Raw genomic sequence first — 19,291 nt, 5'->3', positions numbered from 1 at the left:
GAACGCTGTTTTGCATACACAGATTTCTGACTGTTACATCTTAGTGGAGAGTCCTATTTGTTTTTTATCCGTATTAACCAACCCTCTTGGAGCCCTTTGCACCTAGTATTCCAGTTCAACTGATGCGAAGCCGCCCCTCACGCCTGCCTCTTATTGCATTTTCCCGAGAGATCTCTGTCCATTGTAATCTCAACCTTTCCGTGACATGTCGAGGAGCGGCAGAGAAAGCTAACTGTTCCCACCATCCACTTCCTCCTGGAGAACCAGAACCACTTCCCCAATCCCGGATTTCGGGGACACGGCCACCCTGCTGGGGCCTCCGTTCTGGCCCCGGCCACCGTCACATGATGAAGTTCCTGGAACACGCACAGAAGTGACTCGGGCGAGTCCGCATGTGCCCGTCACGGCAAGCCAGGGCTGCCCACGAGGCCCAAGAGCCTGCCCTGCGGATGGCAGAGTGGCAGACAGAAGCCATCGCTGACTGCCCCCAGCGCCCCCCACCCGCATGCCCGACTGGCTCCAAAGAAGCTCCAGAAGACTGGCTCCAGACTTCTCTCTGGTCTCGGCCACAGTGTCTGTTTGGGGTGTTTTTGCCCAGCAGCTCGGCCTAGTCTGTGCCCAACACACAAGCTACTTTCTGGAACTGGAATGCTCTGGGAACAAACTGAAAAGGGGCAAGGGCATACCATGTGGACCCCGGGAACACGTCAGGCAGTGAGGAATGGAACGGGTCCTACAGGCTGGGACAGCGGTGGCCGTAATGCGGTAAAAGTGCACCGAACTGAGGGCACGAGGGAGCCTAGGCAACATGAGAATCGGAAGTCTGCTGAAGCAGGTCAGAGGAGGCCCCCAGTGGGCCGCTTGCACACAGACTGGCCAGGATGCAAAAAGCCTGAAGCCTACCCATTTCCCAGACGGCACACTGCAAACAAAGGGGGCAGGGGCGGGAGCCGGATGACAAGCCAACCTCCAAGGCCTCAGCGGCAGGGGTGTAGGGAGCTGGGGGCTTATTTTCCGATGTCCACTCCAGGCACAGCCACGGAGGACCTCCACCAAGGCCCAATCAGCCAGGGGGCTAACAGAGCACACAGACGCCTCTAACCATGGAGCTCCCTCGGGGCCTGCAGAGGCACCACATGCCACAGGCCGCCCCCAGAGGGCCTCACTGGCGCCCCCCAGGTGCCCCCCAGCTGCCGTGAGCTCACCACGGCCCCCCTTCCCCACGGGAGCTCTCCTGTGCTTCCCTGTCGATCTCTCCCACCCCCCGCCTCACCTCCCCCTGCTGCTTGGGTGGGGGGCCTGGCGTCCAGAGAGGCCAGACCCCTCCCAGTTGACAGCTGGACCGCAAGGAGCCACATCACGAACCGCTGGAGAAGACTAAGCATCATCCGGAGCTGCAGGCGGTAACAGCCTTCAACGCAGTTTCTGTGCTGACAACCCTCCTTGTGTGCCCCCATTTCATGGGTGTTCATAATATTTAAATCACGTGACTACTGCCTAAGTATAACCGGCACCACCAGGTCTGGGAACGAGCGCGAGGGGATCCTGGGCGGCGCCGCTCAGCCAGGGCCCCAGGGTCCGGCCCCCACGAGACCCCGCCTGCTCTTCCTTAACGTTTCTAAAAATTACGTTCCTTTTCATTTCAATTAGCATCCGCTTCCCTGTTCTGGAGAGTCCATTCTGTTTGCTCCTCTTGGTCCTCTTCTATGCCGCTAGTTCCCTGTAAATGTCTAATGGGCCTTAATTCTCCATTCCCACTTCTGAAGGTGGGGCTAGGTGATGAGCACAGGTCTGGGGTGCGGGTGCCCCCCGCCCCGGGTGGTTCTTGTGCTCGCCCAGGCTGACGCTCCGTGGCGGTGGGCAGGCAATGCCGGCAGGCCAGGTACTTGGTGGATTTCTCTCCTGGTAAGAGATTCCTCTCCAGTACCTGTCACCCCGCTCCACCATGGAGGCCCAGTCTCAAGTTCTGCTCCGTTTCCCTCTGCTGCCCCAGCACCCAAGCAGGGAACCTCCCCCGAGCCTCTGCAGAGAATGTTCTTACCCAGAAGCAAACACTATGCCCAGCGGCTCTGCGCACCCTGGGAGGACAGGAGGCACAGCAGGTCCTGCCAACGGGCAGTCCTGTGAAGACTGTCCCATGATGACTGTCCCAACCACTGCCCCTGACCGCGGCCCTGCCCTCTGAGCCCGCCAAGGGGGAGCTGGGAGCCAGAAGGAAGGCTTTCCCCTCTCCCAAGCCTCTCCTGCGCCTGTTTCAGGGTGTGGGCTTTCTCTGGTCTGCCTGCTCAGTCCATCTGACCCAATCTGTGGTTTACACCAGTTCAAAATGTCTCGTCCACTGGTGATACCTGTTCTGGGTTTGTGGGGCTGTCATGGAAACTTTATTTTACTCTAGTTTCTGCCGGATCTTAGGAGGAAGCCTAGAATAAATGTGAACAGAACCATCCCGGCGGGACTCTCCACCTTCGACCCACCCCGAGGAGCCACGGGAGCTCTTCTCCCCCGGCCATTCCCCATCCACAGCTCACCTCCCGCCGCTCCAGGGGCCGGGGGGAGACCCCTGCTCGTCCAGACACTCCCAGCTACTGGAACTGTGCACAGACACAAACACAGCATGATGTTGTCTCTACTGGAAAACCCGCACTCAGCCCCGTGCAATCCTTTCCGAAACAAGGGCACAGGATGCAAAAGAGAAGATGTAAATAAATATAAAATTCCTTCCCTGTCTCCAAAACCCTGTGCAGGTGCCACCGGGGCCCAGGGTCCTTGTTCCCAGACCGGCTTCTTTACATTGGCCTATTTATTTCAAAGTACGGATTCCCAGACGCCGCCCCCAGGAATGAATGATTCAGTTGGCCCCACGTGGCAATTCTGGTGGGCACTCAGGTAGAGGACTCACTCCACGACACCACACTGGCCTCACCCTGCAGCCCTTTGTCCTTCCGTCAAGGACAGGATCTTATCACAGTGTCAGGAATCCCTGAGGATCATTCGGAGAATGCCGAAGCCCCCACAGCCCTTCCTGATGCAGGCCAGCCAGCCATGGCCATGACTCCAACTGGGACAGCCTCGTGGTCGCTGGGGGCCAAGGGCCTGCACAAAGGGAGCGTGAGCGGCCTCGTGGCAGGAAGAAGACCGGGGGACGCAGGGTGCAGGGCTGACACCTGCCCAGGCCTGGCGCAGGGGAACGGGAGTTACCAGGGTCTGGTTGGAGAAAGGGTCTGTGTAGTTGATCCTCTGGGTGGTGCAGTTCATGTCGCCCAGCTGGCCAGGGCTCCTCAGAGGCGGAATGACCTCATAATGGTGCTTGCAGCTGAGCAGCTGGGCCTGACCCGGGTACAGAGCAATCCCTAGGGGGCACAAACAGGAAAAAGGGCATGTCAGAAGTCACAGTCCCCGGCCACACCCCTAAAATCACATCACACACATTTTTTCACACCCACCAACAACCCAAGTTCATGACTCCCCAGGTGATGGCAGAGGAGGGAGAACAAGAGGGTTATGGGGGGTGGGGAGCCACGTCGGTGGCCCTCAGAAAGCCCTACTCGAACGGAAGACACAGTCCCCTTCCCAGAAAGCCCCTCTCCTGGCCTCCCTGGCGCCTGCACCAAAACCCACCCTACTTCACAACCCTGCTCAGCACACCCTGAGGGGGCCTCCGTGACGGAGCCTGGCAGCACCAACCCCCAGCACCACCACCCACCTGCAGATTCACTGGGAGGCCGCCAGCTGTGGGACTCCCCACGGCTCGCTTTGCCTCTCACACCTCCTGCTCTGATCGGGGGATCCAGGTGTGCAAGTCACACCCCGACGGTCCCTCCCTCCCCTCAGCCAGAGCACCTCATCCCAGGCTCTACTGACGATAGCCGTCCAACCTCAGCGCTAGAAACACCTGAGAGCAGTGTGTGACACCAGACACAGGCAGAGCTCAGAGACCCAGGGATCAGAAAGTAAAACCCGCAGATCAAGGGACCAACGCAGACCCACAGAGAAGAGGGACAAACACAAGACAGGGCAAAGATGGGCGAAGAAGCTGCGAGCTGCACACTTTCCAGAAGCCCAGGCAAAAGGCACCCGAGGCTCTGGCTTTGCCCTGTGGCCAGGCCATCCAGAGGGTGAGTCGGGCATCCCGTGGGCAGAGCAGGGACACACAGTAGGTGGGCACAGCCTGAGCCCCCAGAGCTCATGCCCACACTTCCAGAGCCCAGCGCCAGCCTCACGGCCTGAGGCAGACACTCCACTCTATAGCAGAGGTGGCTGCCTCCCCAGGGACTGGCCTCCCGCTGGAACAGGAAAGGCAGGGAGCCCCCTCCTCAGGCAGGGCCCCAGCCACCTCTGGATGGCTTTACCTCCCCGGCCACCCGTCACTCCCACGGCTCTTCCCCACTAGCTCCAGCCAGACTAGACATGTTCTCTCCAGAGAAGCCCTCTGCCTCCCTGTACTCACCTTTGCTCCCACTGATCCCCCTCCCAGAAAAACTCTCTTCTCATCTACCAGAGCCCAGCTCAAAACCTCTCTCTGTGTAAAGCCCTCCTTGCCCACCCCAGTCACGCAGCGACCATGCCCAACCCTGTCCACTCCTCTGCTCGGCACGGGACATGCTCCGCTGGGGCCTGATAGCAGTTCCCTGGGTGTGTCCTCTACGCCCAGGCCGTGCCCGGGCTCCTCCGGCTGCCTGCAGCGCCCAGCACGGTGGGCGAGCGCAACAGGGGCTCCTCTGTAAGCCAGTGGCCCAGACCTCGGCCCCGATGCCCATCCGGGGCAGGCTCTCTACCTGGGGCGTCATAGCGATCCACCTCCTTGTAAGACACCGACATGACAGGGTGCTTGAGCTTCTCACGGAAGTCTGTGATGGTCTGGTAGACCAGGAAGACAGCCACTGCCATGAGCAGCAGGTAGATGAAGATGAGCAGGACCGAGAAGACGTTCTTCAGGCAGGCCTTGCTGAAGCGGATGCTGCTGGAGGCCGACTCACTGTCCAGGGCTGAACAACATCACACCAGTGAGCCGGAGCCCAGCGGCAGGTGCAGCCGGAGGTGGTCGGCAACCTCCAGGCCCGTTACCTGCTTTACCAAGGAGGCAAGGTCACCCGCACCCCCAACCCTCCCACCTCAGCCCCCTCCCCCAAATCATAACACATGGCACATGTCGACATTCACCAGGCACTTACTGCACCGGAAAGGGGGCTCCAAGCGGAAGGAGACCGTTATTCTCTTTAAGAACCTCCCATCTGGAGGACAAAGTTACAATCCAACATGGAAACCGGCCCCAACCAATTTTTCTGGCCTTCTCCCTTACCACTCTGCTCCTCCAGCACCTCCAGCTCCAGCTGTGCTAAATGACTTTCTGTCCCTCCAGCACGCAGAGCCCCCTTCAGCCCCGGGGCCCCTCCCATCTGCCCAACCCCGTGCTTGGCCTGAAGCGCTTTTCTTCCACAGCTGACTCCTAACTCACACTTCAGGTTCTGGTTTAGAAGGGCATCTCCTCAAGGAAGCCTTCCCAGACCCATACATTGGTTGGAGGACCCCTTTGTCAGTGCTCCCAAGGCACCCCTCACGTCCCTTCTCGTCACTCTGCGACCTCACTGTCTGCGGCACGTCCTTCTGTCCTCCTTGGCTGTAAGCTCCGTGAGGGCAGGGCCAGTCTTGCTCACGCTGAACCACTAGCCCTTCACAACGTGCCTGGAAGAGAGTGGCATCCTGCATGTCGTCTGTGGTGAGTGACTCGACGGCTGGGTAAATGTGTCCTGATGCCATCCCCACAGCACGGCTCTGCCTCTCCTGCCTGCCCTCAGACCATCCCCAGCCTTGATTATGCTCTGCTACGGACTAAATTATGTGTCCGTCCAAAAAATTCATACCCTGAAGCCCTAATCTCCAATGTGACTGCGCTTGGAAATAGGGCATCTTTTAAGGAGCTTAATTAAGGTTAAATGATGGCGTAACAGTGGGGCCCGGATCCAACAGGACTAGTGTCCTTATAAGAAAGATGAAGGGACACCAGGGACATATACACACAGAGAAAAAGCCCCGTGGGACACAGGGAGAAGGTGGCCATGTGCGAGCCAAGGAGAAGGGCCTCGTGAGAAACCAAACTTGGCCAACACCTTGATCTTTGATTTCCAGTCTCTAGAACTGAGAAAAAAAAAATGCCTGTTGATCCAGCCACCCAGCCTGGGGTTCTTCAGTACAGCAGCCCAAGCCGACTGAGACACCCCCAGGCTGCTCTCCGCACTGCGTCTACTCCTCGGCCGAAGCCGGAGCTCCCTGAGAAAAAAGCCCTATACCCTCCACAGTGGCTGAGCCCAAAGCTGAAGAGAAATGTGAATGTAAGTCCAAAAAGGTATGTGCTTGGCTTCTGGCTTCCACCAATGACAGAGTAGCTTAGTCACACCACCCTCCTACAGATAACAATTACAAAGTTTGGACAAAATCCTTAAAAGTTATGTGAAGGCACTGGGGAGCAATCAAAAGCAGGCAGAAACGAGAAGAGTTGACCTTGGAAGGAAAGCAACTGCACCTGATCAGACTTATACATTTGCATGTCGTGCCTGAGGGCACGTCCCCATCTCTATGGGGCACAGTTCCCTATGGCAGTGGGCAGAGTGCAGGGCTGGCAGAGCAGTCAGAAAGCTAAGGGGAACCTTGAAAGGGATGGGATGGGGAGGGTGAACCCCCAAATCTGCAAATATGTTCAAATTCTTGGCTGGAGACCCCAGGGGGCCCAAGAAAAAAAAAGCAGCAACTGCAAATGAAAAGAACTGAGTGGAGATTCCAGCTGCTGGTAGTAGAGGGAACCCAGGAGTTGGAACTTGAGTCTCATCACATAACTACCTGCTAAGACAAAAACCCTTCAGAGGATTTTAAGAGAATCCAGAACCTCCATACTGTACCAATACCATGTCTACTGTTGAATCAGAAATCACTAGACATGCGCAGAAACAGGAAAACATGACCCGAACTCAAGAAAAAGGTAGTGTGTAGAAACCAAAGCCAAGATGACCAAGATGTTGCCATCAGCAGACAGGAACTTCACAGCACTAGAAGGAATTAAAGGAAAATATATAGATAAGGAATGGACAAAGGGGGAATAGAGAAATAGACACCAGAAAAAAGAACCAGGGACTCCTGGGTGGCTCAGTCAGTTAAGCATCTGCCTTCAGCTCAGATCATGATCTCGAGGTCCTGGGATCAAGCCCCACATCGGACTTCCTGCTCAGCAGGGAGCCTGTTTCTCCATCTCCCTCTGCCCCTCCCCCCCACCATGCTCTCTCTCTCTCTCTCTCTCTCAAATAAATAAATAAAAGAACGAAATAGAAATTCTAAAGCTGGAAAGTAATGAAATGAAGTAAAAAATTCCCTGCACTGTCTTAATAGCAAAAGAAGGCAGAAAAAAAGAGTTAGTGCATTTGAAGTTAAATAAACAAAAGTTAAACAATTTGAAAAAAAAAAAAACTGAAGGAAAAACTGAACAGAGCTTATCTAGATAACTGTGGGACAATATCCAGCAGTCTAACAACATCTAACTGAAGAGAGAAAATGGGTCACAAAGAGTATTTGAAAAAATAATGGCCCAAACTTCCCAAAACTGGAGAAAAGAAACATCAATTTGCAGATCCTAGAAGCTCAATACATGCCAAGCAGACTAAATAAGAAACCGCTCCCAGGCAAATCACAAACTACAAATGCAAAGAGAAAAAATCTTGAAAGCAGCTAGAAAAAAAAAAAGACAAATTACATAGAGGATATTATATTAATGACAGGTAACTTTTGATCAGAAATAACGGAGGCCAAAAGACAATGGAATATCTTTAAAGGGCTGGAAGAAAAAAATTCTGTCAACCATGAATTAAATCCCAGCAAAACTAACTTTCAAAAAATGAAGGTGAAATAAAGATATTTTCAAACATAAAAGCTGAGAGAATTCATCGCCAAAAGATCTGCACCACAATGCATGTTAAAGAAATTCTGAAAGCCAAAGGGAACTAACACTAGATGATAACTCTCAAACATACAGGAAGGAATAAAGATCACTGAAGTGCTAAACAGGTGGGTAAATATGAAAAGCTGCTTATGTATTTTTAAAACAGAAGACTATCTAAGGCAGAAATTATACAATATCATAAGGTTTATAAGTTGCAGGAAAGAACGGAGAAACAAAAAATACACGAGACAAACAGAAAACAGCAAAATGGTAGGACCAAATCCAACTATATCAATAATTACATTAAATGTAAACAGACTAGGGGAGGGTCCAAGATGGCAACATAGGAAGACCTTGAACTCATGTCCTCCCACAGTCACATCAATTCTACACCCAGATATAAAGCAATTCTTCCTGAAGAACCGATGGCTGATCCAACAGCTTCTGCACAACAAAACATAGAGGGACCACACAGAGAAGGGCACGAGAGCTGGGAACACAGTAACAACAGGCACACCTCCCCTGACGCTGCGGACTGGAGTAGAGAGGGATAGCACTGAGGGACCCTGTGCAGTCACCTGCCCTGGGGCACAGAAAAAAAGCTGTGGTTTAAAAGGTTTAAATGACTAAAGGTGAAGGAAACCCATTCACTAACCCTAGAGCCTCTGACAAACTGTGGGGAAATTGCTAGAATTTTCTCTGGGGTCAGAGGTGCTGGGGAGCACCACCGTTTATGTTGCCCGTTCACCTCGGTAGCACAGATGGGAGGAGAGGTTAGACACTCGAGCCTGCCTACTGCCTCAGTGAGCTTCAGGCCCCCAGCCCATACCAGCCCTAGCCATATTCCCAAGGTGCCCCCCTCAACCCAGGCCTACTCAAGCACCAGGTGACCCAGCATGGCACACCCCAACCCATGCCTGCTCAAGCTCAAACCCCAGCATGACACATCCCAGACCCCCATCCCACCCTCACCTGTGCCAGCTTCAGTTTTCCCTTCCAGGGTGCCCCCTGCAGAGAACACCCAGGGACCCCGAGTTGGCACCCACTACAGCTCCAGTCAGCCAGCCAAAGCTACACCCAGCCAGGCACACACAGTCTATGCAGGCAAGTTACTACATGAAGGTTACTCTTTCCAAACAGGGAGAGGCAGCTGTTTCACCTAATTCATGGAAAAAACACAGAAGATCACACAAAATGAGGAGACATATAAACATGCTCCAAACAAAAGAACAAGACAAATCTTCAGAAAAAAAAACTAAACAAAACAGAGATGAGCAAGCTACCTGATTAATAGTCATAAACATGCTCACGAGACTAAGAGAGGAGTGGATGAGCTCAGTGAGAAATTCAACAAAGAGAAAGAAAACATAAAAAAGAACCAACCAGAGTTGAAGAATACAGTAACTGAAATGAAAAATATAGAAGAGGACATCAAAAGCAGATTACCAGATGCAGAATGGATCAGCAATCTGGAAGAAAGGATAATAGAAAGTACCCACTGAACAGCAAAAAGAAAAAAGAATTTTAAAAAATGAGGATAGGTTATCGACAGATGAATGGATAAAAAAGTGTGGTGTGTGTGTGTGTGTGTGTGTATATATATATATATAGTGTGTGTATACATTCCATTGTGTGTGTATACATTCCATTGTGTGTATAAACACACAATGGAATACTACTCAGCCATCAAAAAAATGAAATCTTGCCATTTGGAATGACATGGATGGAACTAGAGGGTATTGTGCTAAGAGAAATAAGTTAATCAAAGAAAGACAATTATCATATGACCTCACTCATATGTGGAATTTTTTTTATTAAAGATTTTTATTTATTTATTTAAGAGAAAGAATGAGAGAGAGAGAGAGCACATGAGAGGGGGGAAGGTCAGAGGGAGAAGCAGACTCCCTGCCGAGCAGGGAGTCCAATGCGGGACTCGATCCTGGGACTCCAGGGTCATGACCTGAGCCAAAGGCAGTCGCTTAACCAACTGAGCCACCCAGGCGCCCCTCATATGTGGAATTTAAGAAACAAAACAGTATCACTGAGGAATGGGGGAAAAATAAAACAAGACGAAATCAGAGAGAGACACAAACTATAAGAGATTCTCAATCATAGGAAATAAACTGAGGTTTGCTGGGGGGATGGGGTAACAGGATGATGGACATTAAGGAGGACATGTGATGTAATGAGCACTGGGTGTTATATAGGACTGATGAATCCCTGAACTCTACCTCAGAAACTAATACATTATATAGTAATTAATTGATTTAAATTTTTTAAAAGTGGGATACAGCTGTTATAATATTAAAAATCTTGCTTTTGAATGTATGGTGATTAACATAACAATAAAAAATTTAAAAAAATTTTTTGAAAATATTAAAAATCTTAAGTGAAAAAAAAATTGAGGATAGGTTACAGGATCTCTGGGGTAACTTCAAGTGTATTAACATTTGCATTATGGGAGTCCCAGAAGAGAGAGAAAAGGGGCAGAAAACTTATTTGAAGAAATAATAGCTGAAAAGTTCTCTAATTTGGGAAAAGAGATATCCACAAAGCCCCAAATAAGATGAATTCAACAAAGTCCACACCAAGACATAATAATTAAAATGTCAAAGATTAAAGATAAAGAGAGAATCTTATTTTTTTTTTAAGAATTTATTTGACTGGGAGAGAGAACACAAGTGGGGAAGAGGGGAAGAGGGAGAAGCAGGCTCCCTGTGGGGCTTGATCCCAGGACCCTGGGATCATAACCTAAGCCGCAGGCAGACACATAACTGACTAAGCCACCCAGGTGCCCCAAAGAGAGAATCTTAACGGCAGCAAGAGAAAAGCAAAAAGTAACTAACAAGGGAAATCCCATTAGGCTATCAGCTGATTTTTCAGCAGAAACATTGAGGTGGCATGATATATTCAAAGTGCTGAAAGAAAAATCCTACTACCAAGAATACTCTACCTAGCAAGGTTATTATTCAGAATTGAAGGAGAGAGAGTTTCCTGGACAAACAAAATTTAAAGGAGTTCATCACCACTAACCTGGCCATTAAAGGGACTTCTTTAAGCAGAATAGAACATAACTAGAAGAAGATAAGGAAAGGAAAAAATTTCATAGGTGGAAGTAAACATGTAGTAAAGGTAGTAGATCAATCACCTAGAAAGCTAGTATAAAGGTTAAAAGACAAAAGTAGTAAAATCAATTATATCTAAAACATTAGTGAAGAGATTCACAAAATAGAAAGATGTAAACTATGACATCATATACATAAAAACGGGGAGTAAAAATTTAGTGCTTTTAGAATGTGTATGAACTTAAATGACCAACTTAATATAGATTGCTATATACTTAGGATATTATATATGAACCTCATGGTTACCACAAACTAAAAATCTGTACTAGATACACAAAAAATAAAGAGAAAGGGATCCAAACGTAACACCAAAGAAAGTCATCAATTACAAGGGAAGAGAGCAAGAGAAGAACAGAGAAAAACTACAAAAACAACCAGAAAACAGTAAACACAATGGCAATAAGTACATGCCTATCAAAACTTTAGATGTAAACAGTCTAAATGCTCCAGTCAAAAGACTGAATGGATAAAGAAACAAGACCCATCTACATGCTGGCTACAAGAGACTCACCTGAGACCTGAAAGTGAATGGATGGAAAAAACATTTACTATGCAAATGAAAGCAGAAAAAAAACAAACAAAAACAAAAACAACCGCCCCCCAAAACTGGAGTAGCAATACTTTAACAGACAAAATAGACTTTAAAACAGATTATAGCAAGAGACAAAGAAGGGCATTACATAATGATAAAGTAATCCAACACGAGGATATAATAATTGTAAGTATCTCTGCCCAACATTGGAGTATCTAAATACATGAAGCAAATATTAACAGAGAGAAATTGATGGTACACCCCACTTACACCAATGGATAGATCATCCAGGCAGAAAATCAATAAGGAAACAGTGTCTCTAAATGACACATTATACCAGATAGACTTAGATATAAACAGAACATTCCATCCAAAATCAACAGAATACACATTCTTTTCAAGCACACATAGAACATTATCCAGAAAAGATCACATTAGGTCATAAAATAAGTCTCAATAAATTTTTTTTAATATTTCATTTATTTATTCATGAGAGACAGAGGGAGAGAGAGAGGGGGAGAGAGAGAGAGAAGCAGGCTCCCAAGGAGCAGGGAGCCCAATGTAGGACTCGATCCCAGGACCCTGGCATCACAACCTGAGCCGAAGGCAGATGCTTAACCATCTGAGCCACCCAGGCGCCCAAGTCTCAATAAATTTAAGAAGACTGGAATCATATCAAATATCTTTTATGACCACAACTGTATGAAACTATAGAGATTACAAGAAAAAAAAAAGACTAGAAAAAAGCAGAAACACATGTAGGCTAAACAACATGTTACTAAACAACAAATGAGTGAATGAAGAAATCAAAAAGAACATTAAAAAAAAATACCTGGAAACAAATGAAAATGAAAACACAACAGTTCAAAATCTTTGGGATGCAGCAAAGGCAGTTTTAAGAGAGAAGTTTATAGCAATACAGGCCTACCTCAACAAACAAGAAAAATCTCAATCTAACCCTACACCTAAAGAAACTAGAAAAAGAGGAACAAGCAAAGCCCAAAGTTAGTAAAAGAAAGGAAATAATAAAGATCAAGTAGATATAAATGAACCAAGAGCTGGTTCTTTAAAGGATAAACAAAATTGATAAAACTATAGCCAGACTCATCAAGAAAAAGAGCGAGAACTCAAAGAATCAGAAATTAAAGAGAAATTAAAACTGATAACACAGAAATAAAAAGGATTATAAAAGACTACTACAAAAATTATACACCAACAAATTGGACGACCTAGAAGAAATAAATTCCTAGAAATATACAATCTTCCAAGACTGAATCAGGAAGAAATAAAAAATCTAAGCAGATTTCTGTTCAGATTGCCCCAACACCAAAACCAAAGACACTACCAAAAAAAGAAAATGACAGGCCAATATTCCTGATGAATATAGATAGAAAAATACTCAACAAAATATTAGCAAACCAAATTCAACAATTCATTAAAAGGTCATTGACCAAGATCAAGCGGGATTTATTCCAGAGGGATTTATGCAAGAATGGTTCAATATCTGCAAATAAATCAATGTGATACACCACATTAACAAAATGAAGGATAAAAACCATATGATCATCCCAATAGACACAGCAAAAGCATGTGACAAAATTCAACATCCATTCATGATTAAAAAAACTCTCAAAGGGTTAGAGGGAACATATCTCAACATAATAAAGGCTATATATGACAAACCCACAACTAACATCATACTCAACAGTGAAAAACTGAAAGCTTTTCCTCTAAGATCAGGAACAAGACAAGATGTCCATTCTTGCCATTTTTATTCAACACAGAACTAGAAGTCCTAGCGGCAGCAATCAGACAAGAAATAAAAAACATTCAAATTAGAAAGAAGAAGTGAAACTGTCACTTTTTGCAGATAACATGATACTATATACGGAAACCCTAAAGACTCCACTAAAAACCATTAGAAATAATAAACGAATTCAGTAAAATTGCAGGATACAAAGTTAATACACAGAAATCTGTTGCAGTTCTATACACTAATAACAAAGTAGCAGAAAGTGAAATTAAGAAAACAATCCCATTTATGATTGTACCAAAAAGAATAAAATACCCAGGAATAAATTTAACCAAGGAAGTGAAAGACTTGTACTCTGAAAACTGTAAAACACTGTTGAAAGAAACTGAAGATAACACCAAAAAATGAAAAGATAACCACACTCATGGACTGGATGAATTAATATTGTTAAGATGTCCATACTACCCAAAGCAATCTACAGATCCAATGCAATCCCTTTCAAAATACCAATAGTATTTTTACAGAACTAGAACAAATAATACTAAAATCTGTATGGAACTAAAAAAGACTGAAAAGACAAAGCAATCTTGAGAAAGAACAAAGCTGGAGGTATCACAATCCCATATTTCAAGCTATACTGTAAAACTACAGTAATCAAAACAGTATGGTACTGGCACAAAACAGACACAAAGGTCCACAGAACAGAGTAGGTAGCCCAGAAATGAACCCACGTTTACATATGGTCAATTAATCTACAACAAAGGAGGGAAGAATATACAATGGGGAAAAGACAGTCTCTTCAATAAATGGTGTTGAGAAAACCAGACAGCTACGTGCAAAAAAAATAAAACTGAACCACTTTCTTACACCATACAACTTACACATACACAAAAGTACACTCAAAATGGTATTGAGACCAGAAACTATAAAACTCCTAAAGGAAAACATAGTCATTAATCTCTTGGACACTGGTCTTAGCAACATTTTTCTGGATCTATCTCTTTATGCAAGGGAAACAAGCAAAAACAAACTATTGGGACTACATCAAACTAAAAAGCTGTTGCACAGCAAAGGAAACCATCAACAAAATGAAAAGGCAACCTACTAAATAATATATCATTTGCAAATGATATATCCAACAAAGGGTTAATATCCCAAATACATCAAGAACGCATTCAACTCATGTATCACCCTCCAAAAAAATCAGATTAAAAAAATGGCAGAGGATCTGAAAGACAATTCTCCAAAGAAGACATCCAGATGGCCAACAGACACATGAAATGATGCTCAACATCACTAATCGTCAGGGAAATGCAAATCAAAACCACAATGAGATATCCCTTCACACCAGTCAGAATGGCTAGTACCAAAAACACAAGAAATAAGTGTAGGCAAGGATGTGGAGAAAAAGGAACCCTCATGTAGTGTTGATGGGAAAGTAAGTGGATACAGTCACCATGGAAAACAGTATGGAGGTTCCTCAAAAAATGAAAAATAGAACTACCATTCCACTACTGGGTATTCACTCAAAGAAAACAAAAACACTAATTCAAAAAGATATATGCACTCCTATGTCTATTGCAGCACTATTTACAATAGCTAAGATGTGAAAACAACCCAAGTGTCCAGCAATAGATGAATGGATAAAGAAGATGTGGAATATTACTCAGCCATAAAAAAAAGAATGAAATCTTGCCATTCACAACAACATGGATGGATCCAGGGAATATTCTGCTAAGTGAAATTAAGTCAGACAGAAAAAGACAAACACTATATGATTTCACTTATAAGCAGAATCTAAAAAACAAAACCAAAAGAAATGGACTCATAAATACAGAGAACAAGTTGGAGGTTGCCAGAGGGGAGAAGAGGGGGGGGTGATAGGCAAAATAGAACTAAAAAGGACAAAAGAGAACAAAAAAGGAACTAAGAGATTCAAACTTCAGGCCTTCCTAGCAGTGACAACCTCCCCACAAGAACATGCCCATTGCAAGGACCTCCTGTATCCCTCCCTGGAAGAGAAGAGGAAGCATAAGCAGCAGCGCCTGGTGCAGAGCTGTAATTCCTACCTCATGGACGTGAAATGCCCAGGGTGCTATAAAATCACCGTCTGTAGCCATGCACAAACACAGCAGTTTTGTGTGTTGGCTGTCTTTTGCCAACCTATAAGGAAGAAAAGCAAAGCTTCCAGAAGGATGCTCCTTCAGAAAGCAGCAGCACTAAAAGCAATCTGAATCAAAATGAGTGGAAAACCATAAACACATTTTAAATTTAAAAATAAAAAGGGGGGGGTGCCTGGGTGGCTCAGTTGTTGAGCGTCTGGCTTCGGCTTGGGCCATGGTCTCAGGGTCCTGGGATCAAGCCCCACATGAGGCTCCCTGCTTAGTGGGGAGTCTGCTTCTCCCTCTCCCACTCCCCCTTGCTCGTGTTCCCTCTCTCACTGTGTCTCTGTCAAATAAATAAATAGATCTTAAAAAAAAACAAAACAAAAAACTTCCAGTTATAAAATAAGTTCTGGGGATGAAAAGTACAGCATAGAGAATACAGTCAATAATTTTGTAGTAACTTTGTATGGGGACGGATGGCAATTTATTGTGGTGAGCACCATGTAATATGTACAATTGTTGAATCACCATGTTGTACACCTGGAACTAATATATTAGTCTATTACTGTTGTCTATACTTCAACTATAAAGTTCAACTATACGTCAACTTAAAAAATGTAAATGGACCAAACATTCCAATTAAAAGGCAGAGACTGTCAGCCTGGATTAAAAATAGGATGTAACGATATGCTCCCTATAAAAAATGAACTTTAAATCCAAAGAGATAAGAATATTTGCTCATAATTATTACATTTTCTTCTATTTAAAAGCACAAAAGCATGATCAGCATAGAACTATCAACGGTGTTAGGTTAGAGAAAATTCATTCATTCATTCTGTACTTCTATAAACATGCATCGAACACCAACTCTGTGTGCAAGACACTGTGCTAGGTGCTTTAGGGAGATACCAAGAGAGGAGGGCTGATGGTCTGTGCTAAAAGTACCACAGAACTCAGGAGGACACGAGGATGTAAACTGTGATATTTCCTTTGCTTGGGGGGAAGTATGGGTGTGGGGAGAAGGGCAGAGATCAGCAAAGGCTCTGTGGAGGTCACACAGCCCTATGCCCAAAGCACCAGGAGGATTCTGATGAAGAAATAATTTGATGTTCATTATTCATTTATTTTCTGAATTGAAAGTCCAGATATGCAGCCAAGTGGTTAAGAGCATGAGCTCTAGCATCAGAGATTTGGGCTCCAGCTCTGCTAGATGACTCCAAGACCCAGGACAAGTTAGTCAGTGCTCCTAAGCCTCACTTTTTTCATGTGAAAAGGAAATAATCATTTCAATTTTATAGCATGTCTAAAAGAAATGAGAGAATGTTGCAAAATGCATTACAGAGTGCCCACTTAATGCATTAATGTTACTAGAGAAATGGAATGTACCCTCTACCCCTCAAAAAACAAAGCCTTCACTGATGTAGACAGCAAAAATGAAGACCACGGCACTATCATCTCTTAATCATGATAAATTAGAAAAAAAAAATGCCAAAAACAAAACGGAAGAGAGGCAGGGTACAGTATCTTTCACACAGTAGGCACGTAATGTTTCCATGCCTGTTAGATGACTGCATCACCCAAATATTAGAGGAACGAAGTCTTGCAGTGCTAACTAGCTACCTTTCATCTGTAGAAGAGCAGTGCATCCCAGGCATGTGGAACTCTAAAGCAACTGGTGTGCCTTGCTATTCGTGGCCAAATGTTTAGAAAGTTTTTACATTACACCGAAGTGCAAGTTCCCAGAAGTGTCTACAAGGTTCCTTCAGGCAGTAAAGAAGAGAGCACTGAGGCAATGGGCGTTGACAGCCACAAAGAGAAGTGAGGAACCAGGAGGCCCGAAGGAAGCCCCTGGGGCAGCTGAGTGACAGCCACCGGGGCAGGTGGCAGCTCGAGTTCTCCAAGAGGAATTAAAGCAAGTCTCTTTCAACTTTTGTCTCTGATTCAACTTTTACTGCTTCTTGTTACCAGGGACAGTGTTGATTTCTGCTCCCTGGTGGCTCTGCTACCTGCCCGCTCTCCGTGTTTCTCTAGAGACACTTACTGTGTCTCTCTCTGTCAAATAAATAATATTTATTATTCTCCACTTACCAGCCAAGTCCCCCTCCCAGCGAGTATCCGGTACAGGGGGCCCTTGTCACACACATCACAGGACCCTGCTGTCCTTCATACCCAGCCTGTAGGTGGCTCCCCTTAGCTCAGGCGTTGATCCCTCATCAGTCCCGTGTAGCTAGGCTGCAGGGTCACAGGACCCAAAGGGCAGCAGTCTGTGTACACATGGACCTACCCACAGCTCTTCTGCCAGGAAGGCACTCCTCCCACCTCCCGTGACCCATGTGGGACCACAGGTTCACTTCAAGACTTTTTTTTTTTTTTTTTTTAGATTTTATTTATTTGACAGAGAGAGAGAGAGAGAGCACAAGCAGGCAGAGAGGAAGGCAGAGAAAGAGGGAGAAGCAGACTCTCCGCTGAGCAGGGAGCCCGATGTGGGACTCGATCCCAGGACCCTGAGATCATGACCTTGAGCCGAAGGCAGCTGCTTAACCAACTGAGCCACCCAGGTGCCCCAAGACTTTTTTTTCTTTTTAAGTAACCTCCACACCCGACATGGGGCTTGAACTCACGACCCCAAGATCAAGAGTCGCATGCTCTACTGACTGACGCAACCAGGTGCCCCCCACAGGTTCACTTCAAAACATGGCAGGTCAAAGAACATTCCCTGTCACGAGCTGCTCCTAACTGGCAACAAGGACCAGTTTTCAATATCCAAACAAGGTCTGAAAAAAATCCCAAGACAAAACTGAAGGAACTCTGATGTGGCTGACTTGGTGTATAACATCTGACTAGAATTTTTAAGAGTTGGCAGGGACCTAAAGGGCCATCAGGTCCAAACCCACTCTTTGTGCAGTGATCCAGGTCCCAGAGTCTAAGCACAGAACGAGAGCCCCGAGGTCCTGACTCCTAATCAATGTTCTTTCCCTCCACAGCAGCGAACACTAGTACTTAGTTCCAGTCACTAACAAGGACAAAAGAAGATCTGATTGAAAAAATACAACTTCATGACAAGTAGAAGCTCGGGACATTTTCAGGTCAACTATTTCATCCTGGCTAAACCATGCAATGAAGAGGAATAATAATGGGCATTCGTGGGCAGGTATTCACTCTATCAGAAGCCACGTAAATATGATTTGAAATGTTCCGCTTTCAGGATACCTTTGGTTAGGGAAAGAGATGAATCTCCCCCTACATCTTCTTGAAAATTCTTTAAAAAAAAAAAAAAAAAGAACTTAAGGCACTAAAAGGTCACATGACAATTTCTATCACCTGGAATTCTTTGGCAGAGCTACTGAGACAAATTACTCTCGTGGGAACACTGTCCAAGAGTCTCTTCTGTTTCACTCAAGCCAAGGTGAGCTTCTCGGTAGAGATACCAAGATACCTTTGCCTTTTCTTGATCTACAAATCAGCATGTAAGCTAAACAAAAACTGTAAAACTATTTATCATCCACACATGCTGTGGCACTCCAATTCTGAAACAAGACACCATTCCATCTTACCATTAAAAAAATAAAAAAAGGTGGACATTTGACAAAATGTCCTATGTACTCTTGCAGTCAGAAAAACCAAACACTGGCTTTTCTGGGGCAAGCTGGTTGTGTTTTAAAAGTATACATCCAGGACACCTGGGTGGCTCAGTCGTTAAGCAACCGCCTTTGGCTCAGGTCATGATCCCAGGGTCCTGGGATCGAGCCCCACATCGGGCTCACTGCTCGGCAGAGAGCCTGCTTCTCCCTCTCCCACCCTCCCTTGCCTGTGTTCCCTCTCTTGCTGTGTCTCTCTGTCAAATAAATAAAA

General features: G+C 46.0%; 1 protein-coding gene across 6 annotated transcripts in view; it reads right to left on the bottom strand.

The window, feature by feature from the left end:
• Positions 1 to 19,291, bottom strand: part of PACC1 (proton activated chloride channel 1) — a 37,418-nt gene that overhangs the window by 7,508 nt on the left and 10,619 nt on the right. For 5 of the 6 annotated variants that reach the window (XM_073900219.1, XM_073900215.1, XM_025877748.2 and 2 more), the window contains 2 exons: positions 4,776 to 4,985; positions 3,199 to 3,350 (listed from right to left, as the gene is read on the bottom strand). In XM_073900219.1, the coding sequence (XP_073756320.1) occupies positions 3,199 to 3,350; positions 4,776 to 4,985 (362 nt within the window). The remainder of the gene's footprint in view (positions 1 to 3,198; positions 3,351 to 4,775; positions 4,986 to 19,291) is intronic. The other variant, XM_073900216.1, reaches the window with a different exon arrangement.

The sequence above is a fragment of the Callorhinus ursinus genome, unplaced genomic scaffold (genome assembly GCF_003265705.2).
Source record: "Callorhinus ursinus isolate GAN/ISIS: 27379988/994484 unplaced genomic scaffold, GSC_fseal_2.0 scaffold13, whole genome shotgun sequence".
Lineage (NCBI taxonomy): Eukaryota > Metazoa > Chordata > Mammalia > Carnivora > Otariidae > Callorhinus > Callorhinus ursinus.
Note: the sequence above shows the minus strand (reverse complement) of the source record. Positions and strands in the feature narration are given on the sequence as shown.